At 39.8% G+C, this 15,443-nt stretch overlaps 1 protein-coding gene across 1 annotated transcript in view; it reads left to right on the top strand.

Moving 5' to 3' along the window:
• Positions 1–15,443, top strand: part of LOC126483668 (molybdenum cofactor biosynthesis protein 1-like) — a 324,074-nt gene that overhangs the window by 31,351 nt on the left and 277,280 nt on the right. Inside the window, exon 3 of the mRNA XM_050106732.1 lies at positions 68–181. Within this exon, the coding sequence (XP_049962689.1) occupies positions 68–181 (114 nt within the window). The remainder of the gene's footprint in view (positions 1–67; positions 182–15,443) is intronic.

The following is a 15,443-nucleotide window of genomic DNA, read 5'->3' as shown; positions in this document are numbered from 1 at the left end:
AGTGTAAGTTCACATACTCCATATCATGTAACACAGATATGATAACAGTTTGAAATTCTGTTTACAGTACAGAGTTGGAAGGGCACGATATAATGAAATCAATTGCCTATCAATGTATGTGTCAAGGTCTCACTGCAATATTGTGAAGAAAGACAAAGGATTATACATAATAGATGGTGGGGTAAGTTATGTAATGTAGAGACTCGAAGTTAAAATAAACTGATTACTTCCTTGTAAACATTTGAGTATGAGTGTTTTATTTAATACACATTTTATTATTTAAACTGCTACATGTAACTTTAAATGTCATATTGGCTCGAGGAATAGGCTCAAACCCTTTTTAATGTGTACTTGCTAGATCTAAACAACAGTATAATATAAGAGAAACCAGTGGAGTGAGGTGTGGCATATAGAAACATGCAGTAGAAAACAGTATTCATATTAGCTTTCGAGCTCTTATGCTTTCTCTAGAAAAAGTACACATATTTAGGCAGACAGACACCCAACCACATTCCTGCAGTGAGACTGGCTGTTGATTATCGCTTATTGAGAGCACTTGCCTGCGCAGATGGTGGTGGGGAGGGAGGAGAGAACAATGCACTAGAACTGAGAGGTTAGTAGGATAGTGTGAAGGAGGTCTTTCGACAGATGACTCAGTGTCTGCACAACAAGACAAAAGAAATTCAGAGGGTAGAGTTTGTAAGAGATAGAGAAAGGAAGTGGGGTTGAAAGGGATGGGAGGAAGGGATAGGAAGGTAGAGATGAAGAGGGAGACAGGAAGGAAGGAGGAAGGATGGAAAAGGGTAGAAGGGAGGGGGGGGGGGGAGAGAGAGAGAGAATGCATGCCACCTCTGGGGGTGGGGGGAGAGTGCTGGGAGAAGACAGTACATGATCTGGAGTGAAAAGGAGTGGTGAGGACAGAAGAGAGAAGGGAAAAGGTAATGAGGAACTGATTAACGGAGGTTTAGATCAGAGGAATTGCGTGAGTGCAGGATGTGTTGGAGAGGGAAGTCCCGCCTATGTAGTTCAGAGAAACTATTCTGGTAGGGGAATCCATTTGCGCAGTTACTGAAGCAGCTGTTGAAGTCATTTGTGCTGTGGTACACAGCATGTTCGGGAACTGGATGATCAAGTTTGCAGACTGCCACAGTTTGACGATGGCCACTCATGCAAGTAGACAATTGGTTACTTGTCATGCCCACATAGCATGCTGCAGAGTAATTGCAGCATAGCTGATGTAAACTTTTCGGATTTTACACATGACCTTGCCTTTTATTGGGTAGGAAATTCTCTGTCTGGATGGGCCCTGGGGGGCCCAAATGGTATCAAGTGATTGCCACAGCAGGTTATAGGCGTCACGGGATGTGGTTGTGGAGGGGCATGTGGTCAGCCCACTGCTGTTCTGGCCATTGTTAGTTTTTGTGACCGTAACTACTACTTCTCAATGAAGTAGCTCCTTACGTGGTTGTCTCAACGGCTGAGTGCATCCCGCTTACCAACATCCCAAGTGCTAGCCAAGCCTGACAGCACTTAACTTCAGTCATCTGATGGGAACCAGTATTATCAGTGTGGCAAGGCCATTGGCCATTGGAAAGGAAATGCTGTCATATATTAACAACTTATTGAATCATTCACTGTTAAGCTTGAGACTGTTGAGAGTCAGCAAGAGTGCTCCGAGGCAAGAAACCAGAGACACACTGTAGGTACAGGCGTAAATCGTAGCTTTTAGGTTACTCTAGGGAAATAGTAATGGAGGAAACTTACGAACTGCAAATGCTTGGACAGCTGTCCCAGGGTATAAGTCATGATAAAGAGAACTAATTAGTATCTCCACAACCATCTACATGTTGTTGTAAGTAGGCGATAATCATAAACAGGCATTTCTTAGCACATGCAGCAAGAATGACCATTACACCTAAGAATAGCCGCATCAGTAGTTTCACAGAAGTTAGATTGAGAGGGAAAATGAAGAAAACTGCTGAAGTAGAGGCCTCTGCTCATGAGATAGAAGCCTGCGTCTGCAGGGTGAAGCATGGCGATGTAAAACACTGTTGTTCCTTACCGTACTAAGAAGGGCAGTGATGTTTAGCTTTCAGCTGGATGCTGTTGCTACCAAATGTACAGCTTGTTAGTCTGAATGCTAGAAGCAGTCATCCAGCAGAGAAGAAGAAGGGGAAGGATGCAAAATGAAGTTGGTTGGAGGCACCATGAAGGAGAAAAGCCCCATGTTAGACTGGCAAATGACTGTGACATTCCAGTAGTGTTAGTGGGGTGGCTGCAGAAACATTGTGCTGTCAGAATACTTTCTAAAGCCTCAGGTTTTCGTATTCCAAGTATTTGTCAGTCAGAGTGTTGGGATTACGTGTTGCTCAACACCAACCTTGGGTAATGTCCAATTTAAGTCTGTTTTCTCACTTTTAATGTTGCTCTCAAATGTTTGTACTTAATGAAGCACTGGGTGATTCTTCTTCTGTTCTCTCTCATCTATGTTTATAAATGGTCTTCAGTGTAGTAGTTAAGTTGGAATAAAGTAATTGAAACTCTAGAATTCCTTGAGTCTCCTATAATATTGTGAAAGGATAGTTGCTACATATAGTGGAGATGCCGAGTCAGATAGGCACAACAAAAAGACTGTCGCAAAGTTGTTTTGTTGTCCACATCTTTGACCCAGCATCATTGCTATATGGTGAGTAGCAATTATCCTTTTCATAATATTGTCTTCATTCCATCCTGACTTTTCGATTGTTTGAGTCTCCTACAAGTGTCCTCCAAGAGTCGCAAAATCCACACCACTTTTAGGTGCTCCCTGTGACAGTGTTTGGTGCTGACCCAAGGAGCTACCTGCTATCACTGGATGTTTGTCTTTCGGCATTTGCTCCTGACTGCTCGAAAACTATGTCTCACCTGAAACTCCCCTAAAGTTCTCATACACTTCATCTAGCCTATATCAGAACATTACAATGCATATGACTTGACTGCAGTACGAGGTGGTGGATGGTGGGTTGGTGTATGGAAGTGTCTTGCTCCTGTGTTGACCAGAAGGAAATGACCCATGGGGTGCAGGATTGGGAGCTGTATGGCAAGGATATTCTGTTGGTCTGGTGCTTGGCAAACCACTACTTTGGTTGATGTGGGTATGATTTAAGGTACAATGTCCCTCATCTCAGGGAGTAATGAGAGGTAGTTGAAAACCTGGTGAAGGGTGTGGTTGAGCTTTTTGTTGATCTTTTCAAGGCCAAGGTGATACTAGCAGATCAGAGGAGTTCTGGTCGGTGGCTGGTTAACAGGTTTACTGGTGTTTCAGGAGATGACACAGCAGATCTGTCTGTGGACTAGCTCGATAAAACCTTATTGACAGACAGTATCCTGTTCACATCGTGCAGTGTTCTACTGCCCACGCAGTTTACAGAATATACTTATCCGTCCCTATTCCAAACCTACTCCGAATGCACCCCATGGGTGTGGTTAACTCCAGTGCAAAATATGTCCCACACACCTAACCATCTCCTATCACAGTCCACTCACTGTCATTTCTTAGCCAATAAAAGGCAGGGCCACATTTAAAAGCAACCATGTTTTGTGTCAGCTATGCTGCAGTTACTACCCAGTGTTCTATGTGGGCATGACAAGTAATCAACCATCTACTCGCATGAATAGTTACCTCCAAACTATGGCAAACTGCAAATATGACCAACCAGTTGCCGAACATTTTGTGCACCACAACACAGGTGACTCCCACAACTATTTCACTAAGGGAGCCATTTGGATACTCCCTGGCAGCACTAGTTTCTTATAACTACACAGGTGGGAATTGTCTCTCCACCATATCCTGCACTTGTACAATCCCCTTGGCCTAAACCTCCATTTAACTGTCTACCACTGCCTCACCTGACCTTTTCCCTTCTCTCATCTGTCTACAGCATTCGTTTCCTGTCCAGATTATGTCCTGCTGCTCCCTCCCCCCCTCCTCCTGCCTCGTGTCGTGTCAAGTGGGCTCTCTCTCTCCCCCTCCCTCCCCCCTCTCTTTTTCCCTCTCCCCTCCCTCCCTCCCCTTTTTCTCTCCCCTCCCCTCTCCCCCCTCTTCTCTCCCCTCCCCCTCTCTTCCCCTCCCCTTCTCTCACTCCCACCTCTCCCTCCCCCTCTCCCTCCCCCTCTCCCTCCCCCTCTCCTCCCAGTCTACCTCCCCCCATCTGCCACCTCCCCTCCCCTCCTCTTACCCGCACCCTCTCCACTTCCCTCCTCACTCCCCTTCCCCTCCCCACTCCTCTCTCCCCCTTCCCCTCCCACCCCCTCCCTCTCTTGCCCCTATCCCTCTTCTCTCACTCCCTCCCCCTCCTATATCCTCCCCTCTCTCACCCCTCCCCATCTTCCCACTTCACCCCTCTCTCTCACCCCTGTCCCCCCTTTCCTTTCCCCTCTATCTTCTGCACTACTTTTGTCTTGGTGTGCAGCCACTGAGTCATCTGTCGAAAGATCTTCCCCACATTAATCCCACTATCCCTCCTTGCCTACCGAGCGGGGTGGCGCAGTGGTTAGACACTGGACTCGCATTCGGGAGGACGACGGTTCAATCCCGCGTCCGGCCATCCTGATTTAGGTTTTCCGTGATTTCCCTAAATCACTCCAGGCAAATGCCGGGATGGTTCCTCTGAAAGGGCACGGCCGACTTCCTTCCCAATCCTTCCCTAATCCGATGAGACCGATGACCACGCTGTCTGGTCTCCTTCCCCAAACCAACCAACCAACCAACCAACCTCCTTGCCTTGTGTGTCCTTCTCTACATCCTCAGCACCTGCAGCTGTGCAGGCAACTGCTCTCAATAATCAATAATCATTAGTCAACCTTTCTATAGTTGTTTGAGAGTGTGCTTGGGAGTTTGTGTGGTTGTGTGTGTGAATATGTGCATTTTTGCTGGAGGAAGGTAAAGAGCTCAAAAACTAGTGTGAATAATGTTTTCTGTTGCGTGTTTACATGTGTGATACATCAGTCCTCTACAGTCCTTATTTTATGTTTTAGTTCATCCAGAAATTTCCCTTGTTGTTATATGGCAATATGCCAGGCAGTGGGTTATAAATTCCTCTTATTTTTTCAATGTGAAAACAAATTGACTTTTTCAACTTTAACTGCCATGCATGCCTTAATCTATATTAGATCCTGCCAAATATATAACTGAAGCTGATTCCTTGTACTGATCTCCTCCTATAGCAGACCGTAGCAGAGTGAGTGGATTATTGACATTTTTTATAAAACTGTGCTTGAGTTCACTCTCATCTCGAGTATTGAATAATTTCTGTGATTCAAAAGTCCTTAACGTTAAAGGCAGATTTCAAAAGAAATGTCCGGAATGTCTATTCCAGTGCCGAACTGTAAATGAAATTCATGAATTTATTAAGTAGCGAACAGACCCAAATCTGAATACAAGAATGTTTTTATTCTGTCTGTATGTTTCTGCAAAATAGAGTACCTTCACTTAAATTTTTAAAAACAATAAAAACTCATAAAAGATGTGTATTCACTATATTTCTGTCTTAAATTACACAATTTTTCGATTTTTTTATGCTTCTTAAATAGCTGTTAAGTATTTTTGTAGAAACTATAGCCCATGTAGGAAGGTGTTATCACACAGTGAAGTGGAGCAGTAGAGAAGTGTGGAGGGGACAAGATTTACATAAGAAAGGCAGTAGAGAGTGGGCAGACAAAGTCTGCATTGCAAGACCTTGTTGCTGTGGGCAACAATCAGTTTCATTTGTTTTGGTTATGTGTTCCATTGATCATTCTCACAGTAACCATTATGATGTGGAATGTGTCAAGTGCATAATAAATGCATACATGAATCAATTTTTTTATGCTTAAAATTTTTATCATGTACCCCATATTATTAAATGGCACAAAACTCATATATTATACCTATAAATTTATTTATTCCTATTCAAGAATTCATGTATGGTCTGTCAAACATTTTATTTCATCTGGTAATTTATCAAAAAGTTTTACAGCAGCATATTTTACCCCTTCCTGTGCCAAATATAGGTAAAGAAGAGGAGAGTGTAAGTCTTTCTTCCTTCTAGTATCATAATCATGAATGTCACTGTTGTTTTTAAAATGGTCCATGTCATTGAGAACAAATTTCATTAGTGAGTAAATGTACTATGAGGCTGTTGTAAGAATTCCTAACCTTTTAAACAGATGCCTAGATGTGCGACTATGAGTCCCACAAATTATTCTAACCTCTTTCTTCTGAACAGTGAATACATTTGCCCAAGTGTTGAGTTACCCCAAAATATAATTCCGTATGACATCAGAGAGTGAAATTGTGCTAAGTATGTTAGCTTACTAATTTCTATATTCTCAGAATTGGCAATTATTCTGATTGCAAAGTTCCTGAACCTAGTCGCTTTAGGAGATCCAAAATATGAATTTTTCCAATTAAGAATCTCATCTATATGTCCACCTACAAACTTAGTATGCTCTACCCTGTCTACTGACTTCTGTTGATGTGTTATTTTTATTGAAGGAACTGTACTCCTTGTGGCAGAAAATTGGATGTACTGTGTTTTTTTTTTTAAGTTCAGAGCAAGCCCATTTGCAGAAAAGCAATGAACAACTTTTGCAAATTCATTATTTGTATCATTTTCTATTGGAGTTTCTTTTACTGGATAAATAATGATGCTTGCATAATCAGCAAATAGTGTCAGGTTAGCTTCTTGTTTCAGAGAAGGTAGGAAGATCATTCATTTATATCAAGAACAGAAGGAGACCCGGGATCAAACCCTGTGGAACACCTAATGTAATTTCACTCCAGTTACATGAAGTGGCAAACTTCCTTAAATCATCTAAACCATAGAAAGAAACTTTTTTGTTTCCTCTTTTGTAGATATGGCTTAAACCATTCATATGCTGTTCCATTTATACTGTAGAGTTGCAAGTTCTGTAATATAATGTCATGGTTCACACAATCAGATGCTTAGGATAAGTCACAGAAAATTCCTATTGGCGATATTTTACTATTTAAAGACTCTATTACATGGACAGTGAAATTGTATATAGCTGTCTCAGTAGAACAGCATTTTTGAAATCCGAACTGTGATTTACTAAGTATCCCATTACTGTTGAGATGGCTAACCATTCTTGAGTACATTACATTCTTGGTGATTTTTGAAAATGCTGTAAGCAAGGATACTGACCGGTAATTATTGACATATGTGGTGTCCCATTTTTCCTAGAGAGGCTATGACAATGACATATTTTAAACTGTCTGGGAAAATACCTTGAGTTAGTGATGCATTACATATGTGACTCAGAACATCAGTTGTAAATTCTCCACATTGTTTTAATATCTTGTTAGAGATGTCATCTACTCCAACTGAACATTTATTTTTCAAAGATTTAATGATTTTCCTTATTTCATACGAGGTTGTTAGGTGAAAATTAATTTAAGATTTCTCCAAACTGACTCTTCCACGTGCTGCTTGTTTTTTTTTTCTTGAGCTGTTCTCACCAAGTTTTTTACCTACACTTAAGATATGGTTGTTAAATACATTAGCTGCTTGTGTAGTTGTTAAATACATTAACTGCTTGTGTACTGTTGGTTAAAATAGTCTCATTCCCCTTAATAGTAATACTACATACCCCCGTGGTTACTTTTCCTGTCTCCCTTCTAACAACATTCCATATTGATTTGATTTTATTGCCCGAGTTGTTAATTTCATCTCTAACATATGTATCTCTTTATTTTCTGACAACTTCTTTCACTATGTTACAATAACTTTATAGTGTAAAATTACTCCTGGGTCTATACTAATTCTTGCTATCTCATACAGTTTTCTTTTTCTTTCTGAAGACATTTTAATACTTTTAGCAATCCAAGGTTTCTTTGAAAAATGGTGTTACATTTAGTAATTTTTTTGGGCAACAATGTTCAGAAGGGGATATAAACCTATCAAGATATATGTTGCATTTATCATTAGCATTTGGCTCATTATATAGGTACTGGACTGAGCAACCTTACACTGTTACTTAATGGTTTCTGAACTGTACACCCTGCTAGGTTTTGTAAGTTAATCAATTGTGCATCATGGTCTGATAATCCATTTGTCACAGGGAAAGCATGTGTTAGTTCTGCATCCTCTTGCTTTACAAATACATTATCTATTAGAGTGCTACTGTCTTGAGCTATATGTGTAGGGAAATTGATCATTGATTCTAAGTTACATGTCATTAATAACACTTCTTGTTCCCTTTTCCTATCAGAGTTGCTTAGAAAGTTTATATTGAAATCACCACAGATTAATAACTTCTTCTTTCTGTCTGACGGACAGCATAATAGGAAGTCAAACGTTTTTTATGAATAGCTCCCATTCTCCTAATGGGGACCTGTGCACTGTTGCTAATATCAACATACACTAGCTAGCTGTAGTTCACATGCACAAACTTCAGAGTGCTGATCAACACAAAATTTGCTTACTTCTACAGTTCTGTATTTGTACCCTTGTTTTGTGTAAATGGCAATTCCTCCTTTATCCATGCTAGATCTGCAAGTGTAAGATGCTGAATTATACCCATTTGTACTGACACTTTCCATCCCCACAGTTACATGGTGTTCAGACAGACAAAGTATATCAATCACATTCTTATTTTTGAGATCATCTAAACACACTAATAGCTCATCTACTTTATTTTTTGTTTCCCTGATATTTTGGTGAAGTAAGTTGATAGTACCCATAGCTTTATCTCTATTTGCTGTACATATGGCTTCATTTGTACTATTTTTCTTGATTGTTGTCTGTCTGGACTTTGGCTTTAATCTAAAGAACCTGTTTGCCTGGTCCCATTAACCACAGCGATCGTCCCATGTGTAACTGTGGCCCTCCTTACAGTATCTACTAATAGAGAAGCGACCTTGTCTTTCCCCTTCATATTTAGGTGCAGGTGTATTCCCACTTACCAATAGCATCAACTGGAACAACACTTACATGAGATTTTGCCGGTGTCTGGGGCATCCTGTCCAGTCGTGCCTTATAGCAGTGTTTATCCAGAGCCGATCATGGCATAGAAAGAGCTCCACAAACCCCACATTTGTGTTCCCATTTTCTGCTCCTGTTTTATCCAGGTCACTCCTAATGATTTATCTTGGATTCATAGCCAGGCTGTCTCCTGCTCCTCCAATTATAATAACCTGATGTTCCTTCTCAGAGTTCCTGCATAACTGACCTAAGTTTGCTGTCACCTGGCTAAGGCTAGCACATGGTTTCACAAAACTTGTGACCTATTACCCTGCGCCTAATTCGTCCTGAAGCCGCTGGCCTACACCCCTCCCATGACTGCTACATAGAAGCAGAATTCTTCTTTTCCTATTCTAATTTAATCCCAACCTGTTTTTTCCTTTAAGCTAATATTCTGCTTCAACCTACATTCATCTACATCTGGGTGAGACCCTTCCTACATTGCCTCAGATAGCAAGTAAAACTGATGATGTGTTCAAATATGTGAGTGGAACAACAAATTTTAAAATCTGATTTGATTTGATTTGATTTTTTATTGGTCCAGTTTTATCATACAGCACAAATTGTACAATTGATATTGGACAGGTCAAATATAAGTTACAATAATACGTAGTATAAGCAAAATAGTAGGCAAATTAAAAATAGGTACCTATTACAATTAATTTTGTTACGTATTCAGAAATTCTCTGGCAGAATAGAAACAGTGCTTTATTAGAAATGCCTTTAGTTTAGCTTTAAATATTGGATGAGTAGCATTTTTTATTTCCTCTGTTATCTTATTATGTAGTATTACACCAATGTTAATTATGCTCCTCTAATAGGTGGTTGTTCTGTGATATTTTTGATGTATATTTGATTTCCCTCTGGTACCATAGTTGTGTACATTTTTGTTCTGTAGCAGTTTGCTTGTTTTCAGGAGGTAGTCCCTAGTGAACAAGACAGTTTCATAAATGAATAAACTTGGAACATTTAGAACACTAAGCTCAGTAAAATGGGATTTACAGGAGTCCATCTTTTTAAGGCCACAAATTATTCTTAGAGCCCTTGTTGCATTCTAAAAACCTTTATACTATGAATTGAGTATCCCCAGAAAACGATCCCATATTGGACTAGTGAGTGGAACTGTGCATAGTATGCCTGCAGTACTGTTGTTTTGCTTGTTGTAGCCTTTAAAATTCTTAGGCCATAGCACACAGATTATAGTTTTCTAGACAAGTTATTTATATGTGTGCCCCACTTTAAGTCCTGCTGAACCAATAGACCCAAAAATTTTGTGACACTTACATTTTCTAGGGTATCATTTTTTAATTGTGCTTGAATAGACATTTGATTAGTTGGAGGAATTAAATGAAAATCGACACACACAGTTTTTTCTCTATTTATAATGAGTTTGTTTTTTTGTGAACCACTCAGAAAGTCTTTCCATAGAACTTTTTGCTGTGGACTGCAAAGTTTCTGGATTGGATCCAGTGAGCAATATGCTGGTGTCATCGGCAAACAGGATGGTTTTTGTGGGACTCGTATATTCAACTAAGCCATCCACATAAATCAAGAAGAGTAATGGACCTAAGATTGAGCCCTGCAGTACACCAAGTTTTATTGTTAATTCGCTAGAAAGTAAGGAGTTGTTTCTTATTTTATTAATTTTGTTGAATTCATGCTGAAGTGATACTTTCTGCCTGCAGTTTTTTAGGTATGAAAACAACCAGCTATGTGCTACACCTCTTACTCCTCGTCTTTCTAATTTTTCGAGCAGAATGTTATGGTCCAGGATATCAAAGGCTTTTGATAGATCTAGAAAAATACCTGCAGCTAATTTATGTTGATCAAGGGATTTTAAAATGCAGTCTAAGAATTCGAAAATTGGTGTCTGTGTAGATTTAGACTTTCTAAAACCGTGTTGTTGTACTGTAAGTGGTGCATATTTATTTATGAAACTTAGAAGCCTGTCATAGAAGAGTTTTTCTAGAATTTTTAAGTAGAAACTTAACAGTGACACGGGTCGGTAGTTTGATATTTTTTTCCGAAGACCCTTTTTTTTAGCATTGGTGTAACTTTTGCTATTTTAAAAACATCTGGAAATACACCAGTTTTTAAAGAGAGGTTGAAAATTTTTGCCAAGGGGTTTTCTATGTGGTGAGCACATGTTTTTAATATGAAATCAGGTACTTCATCAAGACCACTTGACATTTTATTGCTTAATGATTTAATTTTACTTATAATTTCATTGGGGTTTGTTTCATAAACATACATAGAAGCAGTCAAGATCACTGACTTGCTGGAGAAACTTGGGACTGGTCCTTGATAGTGTACTTGAATGAGGTCTTCAGCCAGTGAAGTGAAGTATTCACTGAATTTTTCCACTATCAAATTTGGGTCTGTGACTTTTGAGTCTTCTAGTGTTAATGATACATTCTTTTTCTTTGGAGCTGAACTACAAGTTTCTTTCTTTATAACTCTCCACGTGGATCTCATTTTGTTAGATGAGTTTCTTATCAAATTGTCATTCCACATAATTTTTGCCTCTTTGACTACTCTACCATAGATTCTTTTGTAGGCTTTTGAATAATCAGTAATAATGATCAATCGGGTCAGTATAACTTTTACTGACATCACAGAACTTTATTTGTTTTTTTCACAAAGATGGCAGAGCCACCATGTTTGGAAAACTCTCGGCTAAAATGACTTGCTAATCTATATCCTGAGATTGAGGTTAATTTTACTTCGGCATTTCATAGCCAGTGTTCAGTAATGCAAATTGTATCTACATTTAGTGCATACTGGAGTAGTGCTTCCAACATGGAAATTTTATTTGTGAGTGACTGAACATTATGGTGTACGATAGCAAACCCTGGGTATTTAGTAACTTTAGTGGAAATGGTTTCTGATTCTTTATCCAATGGCATTTCTAATACAGCACTTACCCTAAAAATTTTCAGTACCTTTCTTGTGTATGGCTTCTGTTTTCTGGTGGCAATCAGTAGGTTAGTTAACTTCTGGAGCTTGTATAAGTTTTGCTTCATCCACATCTGACCTCTTCAGTTTAAACCATTTCGTAATTTTCGTTTGGCTGATGACTTGATTGTTTGTTTCTCACCTAATTGGTTTAAACCACACTGTTTGGCAGATGGCACAGCTTGTAACTTGTCTAAAGCACTTCTTAATCTCCGTTTGTTTGTCACTTATACTTTTTTCTTCAATCTTCTTTGAGATGCGAGTACATATTTTTTCAGCTAGTAATTTCTTTCCATTAGTCGTCTACACGAGACATGAGCTGACTATGTTGTGTATGTTGCTCCACAGCTATAACCTCTGTGACGGCAGAAGGTGAAAACAGCTGATGCGGCTTTGTGAAGACTTTTTAAGTACAATTTTTCTCAAAAAAATGATCGTCTAACGATACAATCATCAAAATTGGTTACAGTGTTTATCATTTTAGTAAAAACTGAACAATATTATTAGTAAAAAATGTAGTAACAACCAGATTAACTTCAAGCAGAAACCAAAATTGCTATACTTGATTGACAACTGCTTCTACTACATAGAATTTAAAAAAAAATGTAAGTTTATATTTTGTGTGTGTGTGTGTGTGTGTGTGTGTGTGTGTGTGTGTGTGTGTGTGTTTTACTGTAGTTGAATGTAAATCACTGTGTGTAAAAAAGAATTACTTATCACAATTCTTTAAAATTATAGTGGTTGGGGGGAGAGATGATGTGAATTGTCCAGATCTGAAGTAATTATCATTTAGCCGCAACAAAACTTGTCCATAAATGCGCACAGGTATAGATGCGTACACGTTAAGAACATTGTGGCATTCAATAAATGTTAATTCCTGTTAGTTTGGGTGCACGTCGTGGTATTTACCTTTTCTCCCCAACGATGTACAACAACATGGCTGCGGCGGCTATTCTCTCTTCAGGTTGACTTCATCTCCAAAAAGGTCCATTTAAAAATGCAAGCCCTTGTCACATTGGGAAGTAGAAAATAAGATGTAGCTAGGTACGAGAATGAAAACTTGTGTCTTCTGCATATTGTAACTTTTAATTAAAAGAATACTGGTAGAGTGCAATTACATACGTCTTTATTGCACCAGCTCAAAAGACCAACAAGACACCGAGATATATATACGAGGGCGGTTCAGAAAGTAACCTCCGATTGGTCACAGTGCGGGTTGTGGGGGGAGTAGCGACGCCATCTGTGCGTTCACGCACTCAACAGGTCAGTTGGCATCAAGCCGTGGTCGAGTGAACGCCGTACCTGCGCTAGTTTAGTTTTTGTGGCAGTTTGAAATGTGTGCTGCAATAGAAAACCCCGCCAAATGTGAAGTGCGTGCTGTCATAAGGTTTTTTACAGCCAAAGGATATTCTGCAGCAGCTATTCATCGTGAGCTTTGTGCCGTGTACGGACCAAGAGTTATGAGTGAAGGAGTTGTCCGTGAATGGGTACGTTTATTTAAAAGTGGACGAGAAAACGTTCATGATGAAGGGAGGAGTGGTTGACCATCATTGGTGACTGACGAACTCGTTCAGACAGTTGATGCAAAAGTTCGTGAAAATCGACGTTTCTCAATGTCAGAGTTGTCTACTGGTTTTCCACTGATTTCTAAGACTCTCTTGTACGAGATAGTGACAGCAAGATTGGGTTACCGTAAGTTCTGTGCACGATGGGTGCCCAAAATTCTTACCGACCACCACAAAACTCAAAGAATGGCCTCTGCATTAGACTTTCTGTCACGTTATGAGGACGAAGGAGAACCATTGTTAAACAGAATCGTGACCGGTGACGAAACCTGGATTAAGTACGTGAACCCTGAGACAAAAGAACAATCAAAGATGTGGGCACATTCAAATTCACCTACCAAACCAAGAAAAGCCTCGCAAGATTTTTTCTGCCAGAAAACTGATGGCAACGGTGTTTTGGGATGCCAAAGGGGTGTTGTTGGTTGAATTCATGGAACGTGGTACGACCATTAATCAAGACGTGTACTGTGAAACAATAAAAAAGTTACGACGGGCTATACAGAACAAACGCCGTGGTATGCTGACTTCCGGTATCGTTTTTTTGCACGATAACGCCCGTCCTCACTCTGATCGCAGAACAACGGCCCTTCTTGAGTCCTTCAAGTGGGACGTTATCAACCATCCACCTTACAGCCCAGACCTGGCGCCAAGTGATTATCACCTCTTCATGCATTTGAAGAAATGGCTCGGGTCACAGCGGTTTGATGACGACGAAGAGCTCAAAGATGCGGTGACAGGCAGGCTCCAGGCACAAGCAGGTGATTTTTATGCAGAAGGAATTTCAAAGCGTGTGAAGAGATACGATAAGTGCCTCAATCGCTATGGAGACTATGTAGAAAAATAGTGCAAAGATGTAGTTGTAAGATGTATATATTAAAATATTTTTATTTAACTTGGTGTATTTTTTTAAATCAACCGGAGGTTACTTTCTGAACGGCCCTCGTATATATATAAACAAAGATGATGTAACTTACCAAACGAAAGTGTTGGTATATTGATAGACACACTAACAAACACACACACAAAATTCAAGCTTTTGCAACCCACAGTTGCTTCATCAGGAAGGAGGGAAGGAGAGGGAAAGACAAAAGGATGTCGGTTTTAAGGGAGACGGTAAGGAGTCATTCCAATCCTGGGAGCGGAAAGACTTGCCTTAGGGGGAGAAAGAGACAGGTATACACTCGCACACACACATATCCATCCGCACATATACAGACACAAGCAGATATATATACATAAAGAGGTACATAAAAATCGATAGTTTTGTTTTTAAATTTTCTGTCAACGTAGATGTAATCATACCTCCCTATGATATCTCTGCCACGTGGGGATGGTGCGACTTTTTATTGATATGTGTAGGTCATTTAAAGAACCTACACAATTGCAACCCCCCCCTCCTCCCTTGTCACCCCTTACCCCTTACCCCTCCCCATTTATTGTATACTGGAGTGATCCATATCACTGGTCGCTGGATGTCAGTATGCAGTGGTGGTGCATTAACACCATTTAACTTTTCTGTGCCTTAAACTCTTGGCCTGCCATTGTACTGAGACCTTCATTTGTGCCCAAGTTTACCTCATGTACTCTCAGAACATGCCATTACATAATGTTTGTATCTAATTTTGTTTAATGTACACTTTACACATTATTACTACCGCTATTTACAAAATAATAAATGAATAAATAAAGGTTGCATCAACAGGCACATTTGAATTCAGAGTCTGTAGTTTGATTATTGGAATTTAACTGCTGCTATTGCGGCATCGTCCAGAGTGCTCACCTCACATGAAATATGGTGCAGGCGCACTTGAGTTTGTTAATGCTGCTGTTAAGTTGAACTGTCCATGAATGTGCTACAGTTTCACTTGTTTACCAAAGTCAATAAAAGTGTTCATCCCTTTGCTGGAACATGGTGTGCTGA

This window comes from Schistocerca serialis, chromosome 6 (assembly GCF_023864345.2).
Source record: "Schistocerca serialis cubense isolate TAMUIC-IGC-003099 chromosome 6, iqSchSeri2.2, whole genome shotgun sequence".
Taxonomy (NCBI): domain Eukaryota; kingdom Metazoa; phylum Arthropoda; class Insecta; order Orthoptera; family Acrididae; genus Schistocerca; species Schistocerca serialis.
Note: the sequence above shows the minus strand (reverse complement) of the source record. Positions and strands in the feature narration are given on the sequence as shown.